At 41.0% G+C, this 5,979-nt stretch overlaps 2 protein-coding genes across 2 annotated transcripts; one reads left to right on the top strand and one right to left on the bottom strand.

Annotated features, from left to right (window-relative positions):
- Positions 1–478: 478 nt before the first annotated feature.
- LOC118750251 (importin-7-like) lies at positions 479–2,432 on the top strand. The gene is made up of 4 exons (XM_036484975.1): positions 479–1,725; positions 1,821–2,000; positions 2,218–2,295; positions 2,347–2,432. Exons 1-4 carry the CDS (start codon positions 504–506, stop codon positions 2,430–2,432), a joined length of 1,566 nt encoding a protein of 521 aa, XP_036340868.1. The 5' UTR covers positions 479–503.
- A 612-nt stretch (positions 2,433–3,044) lies between these two features.
- LOC118750252 lies at positions 3,045–3,725 on the bottom strand. Its single transcript, XM_036484976.1, has one exon. It carries the CDS (start codon positions 3,723–3,725, stop codon positions 3,045–3,047), a length of 681 nt encoding a protein of 226 aa, XP_036340869.1.
- Between the last annotated feature and the right edge of the window lie 2,254 nt (positions 3,726–5,979).

A 5,979-nucleotide genomic window follows, 5' to 3' on the forward strand; every position in this document is an offset into this window, starting at 1 on the left:
GAACCAAGAGACCCTAATAACATGTGCACATGGCTTTCTGATTAAGTACATTTTATCCAGCAGCAAGCATGCAAACATATTTCTTACGCTTTTCCGTAATATTGTGGAACCAAGCAGAAGTCGCAGTGAGTTAGCTGGATGTCTTTGTTGCCTTGTAAATAGTGAAGATAGCTTTAAAGTATGGAAGATGAATTACAAAAAGCAACTGCTGTCATCCTTTTTGCTATTTAAAGAAATAGAAAGGCAACTGGATAATGATGATAAAAATGTTTTAAAGCTGGCTTGTTCCAACCCATTTCGTACATTTCTGGAGGAAGCTCAAAAGCTCAATGATGAACTAGTTACGTGTTTTTTTTTTGCGCTCTTGAATCGCATTGGTTTGTCGGCAAGGGTGGTGCGCTTTATCCGTTCGCCTCCATCTTTTTGTCGTTGTCGTGGTCATATTTTCTTTGTTTTGTATAATAATTTTTGCATATAGACGTGTGTGAATTATTTAGAACTGAATGCTAGAAATGGATGCTCAAAAGCTGACTGATTTGCTCCGGGCCACTATCGAGCCAAATCCTGAGCAGCGAAAGGCGGCAGAGGACCAATTGGCACAAATTCACAAGATAATTGGATTTGTTCCAACAATATTACAAATTGTTATGCAAAGCAATGTTGATCAACCAGTTCGTCAAGCAGGGGCGATTTATCTAAAAAATCTAATTACGAACAGTTGGTCTGATCATGAGTCCAAAGCAGGCGAGCCAATACCTTTCTCAATTCATGAACAAGATCGTGCTATGATACGCGGATTAATTGTGGATGCGATTGTACATGCTCCAGATATTATAAAGGTTCAGCTAGCAGTATGCGTAAATCACATTATCAGAAGTGATTTTCCTGGGCGCTGGCCACAAGTAGTGGACAACATCAGCATTTATCTACAAAATCCAGATGTCAATGGATGGAATGGCGCGCTCCTGACTATGTATCAATTAGTAAAGACATATGAATACAAGCGCTCAGAAGAGCGTGTTCCTCTACATGAAGCAATGAATCTTCTTCTTCCAATGATCTACCAACTGATGGTTAACTTAATGAATGATCAATCGGAACAATCGATGTTGCTTCAAAAGCAAATTTTAAAAATTTACTACGCCTTAACCCAGTACACACTGCCATTGGATCTTATAACAAAAGAAACGTTTTCGCTGTGGATGGAAATTTGCCGGCAAATCGCTGAAAGGCCAATACCAGACTGCTCACATATTGATGATGAGGAAAAACCAGAATTTCCATGGTGGAAAGTAAAGAAATGGGCCTTACATATAATAGTACGCATGTTTGAACGCTATGGCAGCCCGCGTAATGTTGTAAGTGAAAAGTATCAGAAATTTGCAGAATGGTATCTTCCTACGTTTACATCAGGCATTTTGGAAGTACTGTTAAAGATTTTAGACCAGTATCGAAATCACATTTACGTCTCACCTAGAGTTCTAACTGATATTTTGGCTTACTTAAAAAATGCTGTGAGTCACTCATATTCCTGGAAATTAATAAAACCTCACATGGTCGCTATAGTACAAGATGTAATATTTCCAATTATGTCTTTTACTGATGCTGATCAAGAGCTGTGGGAGACTGATCCACATGAATACTTGAGATTAAGACTATCCAAGAAAAAACCGCACAACAAAACAAGAAACAAAGCACTGAGCAGAATAAATGTGGGATCTGCAAGTGGATCCTGGGCAGTTTTGTATTGATCACAGTGATTGCTGCTGTGTTGATCTACGACACGAATTTAAATGGGAAAGGTGTGTTTGAACATTCAGCTACTGGGAAAGTCTTGAAGAATGCCGGAGTGTTACCGCATGTGGAGAAAGCATGGTACATGTCAATGGGAGCTGCAGCACGTGGTTACAAATGGGCCGATGTCTTCAAATTGTCACGCAATGCCGCCTGTAATATATATGGTGTGCTCTCAGATGTGGTAGCCTTTATGCCATTTAAAAGTATCTATACTGAGTACTCCAAAGCAGCATTCAATCGACGTTATTTGGGATTAATATATTAATTTGAATAAAGTCCTGCCAGCTAGTGAGATTTTCTTACTAAGCATTGAAATGTTACCAACATATGTATATGTAAAGAAAGTACTCGAATATCACAAGTACTCGATACTCCCAACACTAAACATAATATAATGGATTTGCATTATACCAACTCAAGACTCAAGCATACATTCCGAATTATGTTACCTTTGCCCAGGTGAGGACTTAGCATCACACCTTAATCCGCAGGAGAGTGGTAAATTTAACGTGATACCATGTGTTAATAATTTCTGTAAACTCGATTTAGGAACCGAACCTTCTGTAACTAAATGGAAACGGCAGTTGAAATATACGGGTTGCAACGAGGAGCTGTCTTACGATTCTTCTATCTAATGGTTAGACTTCGAGGGTCTCTGCTATGTGTAGGTGAGTGATGAAAAGATTTTCATATGATTTATTGAACATGTTGTTAGAAACCCAGGCGAGTTGATGTGGTGGTGTTATAGGACCGGCATATGTGTGTTTTTGTTGTTGCCCCTTTTTTATATTTCAAATACGCTTGTAGGCAATTGTGAAAATTTTTCGACAGTATATATATTGAAATATTGTCGGCAATGGGCTGGCAATTGTCACTCTGACAAAATTGTCGCCACAATAGCGAAAAAACTAAATAGCCGCGTCGGAGAGCTTTCACAGGAGAATTTAGTGAATTTATTTATATGGTAATTGCGCGCATTTCGTTACCTTTTTACTTTAATTTGAATGTTTCTCAAAACTAAAATAAAGCGCAAATGCAATTATTACATATGAATTTCATATAAATTTCATATGACTGGCGTCAATTTTTCACCGATAATTTTAAACCCGACAATGACAATTTTTCACATTTTCAATGGAATCTCTCATGAGGTATAGAAGTGGAATTTGTCTGGGTACTGACGGAGTGGAATATTGATGTGGTTGGTGTCTCGTTGAGAGGGTTAGGTAATCATATAAGGGGTAGAATCAAGAAGCATTCGGTGGCTTCTCAATTCTCTCGTTGTACGGTGGCAGTAGGATAAGTTTTGCCAGCGGTCGTGTTACCTGACCCTTCTCTGTGGTGATGTCCACCACACGCACTCGGTTGTCGGAACCGGGGTGCAGGTTGATTACTCTGCCTAATCTCCATTCGTTAGGCGCTAAATTGTCCTCTCTTATAACGACGAGATCACCGATCTCCATATTCTGCTTTGGATTTTTCCACTTAATTCGCTTCTGTAGTTCGGATAGGTATTCTGACTTCCATCGCCTGCAAAAGGTTTGATGTAAAGCCTTTAATTTCTGCCACCTATTTATTATGGAGGCTGGGTTTTCATTTACATCTAATTCCGGTGGCGCGAGTAAATGACCGCCTATGAGGAAATGACCGGGAGTTAGAGGCTCCAAGTCAGTTGGCTCGTTCGATGAGGGACTTAACGGTCGCGAGTTGAGACAAGACTCAACTCGGCATAATAAGGTACTGAGCTCCTCAAAGGTGTATTTGTGGGTGGATGCAATCTTTTTGAAGTGTTTTTTGAAACTTTTTACACCCGCCTCCCACAGTCCGCCCATGTGAGGAGCTGCTGGGGGTATAAAATGCCATGTAAGTGTTTGATGACTATATTTCGATATGGTTTTATCACGCGCTTCTGCTATGAACGCCTTCATTTCAGATCGTAATGATCGAGAAGCTCCGACAAAATTGGTACCGTTGTCGGAGTACATGTTTTTCGGACATCCTCTTCTACCAACAAACCTAGCGAATGCTGCCAGAAAGGATGGGGTGCTGAGATCGCTTGTCGCTTCCAAGTGAATTGCTTTAGTCGTAAAACAAACGAAAAGGCAAACGTAGCCTTTGGAAATGCGGCAACCGCGGCCGCGATAGCTCTTAATCTCAAAGGGCCCGGTAAAATCGACACCTGTGTTTGTAAACGCACGCGAGAATGTTGTACGTTCTTTCGGTAGGTTACCCATAAGTTGGGTTTGTGACCGTTTCTTATAGATAGTGCAGACTTTGCAGTTGTGGATGACGGACCTGATCATGTTTTTGACTCGGGGAATCCAATATTGCGTCCTAATGAGACGTAACATTAGTTGGTTTTCCCCATGCAAAGAAATCTCATGGACAAACTGGACAAGAAGGCGAGAAAATCTACAATCGTATGGAAGGATAATTGGATGGCGCTCATTATAGGCCAGATCTTGAGACGCGCCGAGGCGACCACCCATCCTCATGATATCATCTCTATCGAGAAATGGATTAAGGGGCAAAACTTCACTCTTCGCATCGATGGATTCCCCGGATTTCAATTTACTATACTCTTCAAAGTAATGTTGCTTTTGACAGATTTTTATCAAGCGTTGAGTCGTTGTTTTAATTTCATCAGCGGAAATTAAAGAAGTCTCGGCTCGAAACGAAGCTCTTGTTTTTGGATGGGTTCTTTGAAAAAATCTTATAATACATGATAAAACTCTCAAAGCCCTAGGCAATCCTGAAAATCTATCTAAAATATTAGTTGCATTATTTATTTTAGTTGCTGCGTGCACATGCACCCTCTTTTCCTCGACTATTGTGTTGTAGTTTGCCTCTTGTACAGGCCATTTAGTTTGGTCTTCTTGTAACCAAGAAGGTCCCTGCCACCACAAGGGATTGTCACCCAATTCGTAAGCAGGCAGTCCTCGGCTGGCTAAATCTGCTGGATTTGATGCCGAATCCACATGCAGCCAGTTCTTATTACCAACTTTTTCTACTATTTTTGTTATCCTGTGGGCGACAAAGGTCGACCACGAACAAGGCGGCTTTCGTATCCACGCGAGAACGATTGTTGAGTCCGTCCACAGGTGTGCTTTTAAATGTCCCAAGTCAAGATTTCTCAGTACCGTCTCGATGATTTCTGCAAGCAGTACGGCGCCGCAAAGTTCCAATCGAGGTAATGAGATAGTCTTTACTGGGGCTACTTTTGTTTTTGCCAAAAGTAGACTTACGAAAACTTTTGCATTTTGTGTAACGCGCAGATATACAGCAGCCGCATACGCTTTTTCCGATGCGTCACAGAAGCCATGTACTTCGACGTCATCTGTTGGTGAGAAATGTACCCATCGAGGTATTCGTATGTTATCGATCTCATGGTAATGTTGTGTAAAATTTTTTCCAGCGATCCAGGGTAGTTGGAGTTACGGTTTCATCCCAGTCCGTGCCTTCCAGCCAAATACCCTGCATTAGTATTTTGGCTACGATTATGATGGGCGCGAGCCACCCCAGGGGGTCGAAAAGTTTGGCGATAGCTGATAATATCGCCCTTTTCCTTGGATTATCGCTTTCTTCTAATGGTCTCGCCATAAAATAGAATAAATCGGTATGGGCGTTCCATCTTATGCCGAGAGCCTTCACTGCGCTAGTTTCTTCGAATTCAAGAAAATCTTCGGTTAGCAGATTCGTTTTTGGAATGTCTTTCAGTAAATCTTCGCAATTGGCAGTCCATTTTCTTAATGGAAAACCGGCTGACTCTAACACTTGGGTTATTTCATCTCTGGCATTTATCGCAGAGTCAATGCTGTGTCCTTCCGTTAGAACGTCGTCGACGTACATGCATCTTCGTAAAATATTGGATGCTATCGGAGAGGAGTTTTCCACATCATCAGCTAGTTGTAAAAGTGTCCTTATTGCCAAGTAAGGAGCACAGTTAACCCCGAAAGTGACCGTCTTCAGCTCGTAAAGACTGATCGGTTCGTTCGTATTGGTACGCTGGTTCATATCCGGCTCGAAGGACCAAAATGTAAAACCCCGGGCGTCGCAAGGTTCGCAATTGGACGCACCAGTGTTTTATAATGTGGAAGAAAATAGAAAAATAGTGAAATAATGGATTTAGTATTTTGTAACGTTTATTTTAATCAACTATTTTCGACAGTGATATATATATAT

Source organism: Rhagoletis pomonella, unplaced genomic scaffold (genome assembly GCF_013731165.1).
Source record: "Rhagoletis pomonella isolate Grant_MI unplaced genomic scaffold, Rhpom_1.0 Rhpom_scaffold_00181, whole genome shotgun sequence".
Taxonomy (NCBI): domain Eukaryota; kingdom Metazoa; phylum Arthropoda; class Insecta; order Diptera; family Tephritidae; genus Rhagoletis; species Rhagoletis pomonella.

Excerpts from the sequence above, each read along its gene's own strand:
- LOC118750251 (XM_036484975.1), top strand. The coding sequence starts at position 504 with ATGCTAGAAATGGATGCTCAAAAGCTGACTGATTTGCTCCGGGCCACT. Across the intron at positions 1,726-1,820 it reads AATAAATGTGGGATCTGCAA|CTACTGGGAAAGTCTTGAAG; the intron begins GTGGATCCTGGG and ends TTGAACATTCAG. Across the intron at positions 2,296-2,346 it reads CCTTAATCCGCAGGAGAGTG|GAACCGAACCTTCTGTAACT; the intron begins GTAAATTTAACG and ends AACTCGATTTAG.
- LOC118750252 (XM_036484976.1), bottom strand. The coding sequence starts at position 3,725 with ATGAAGGCGTTCATAGCAGAAGCGCGTGATAAAACCATATCGAAATAT.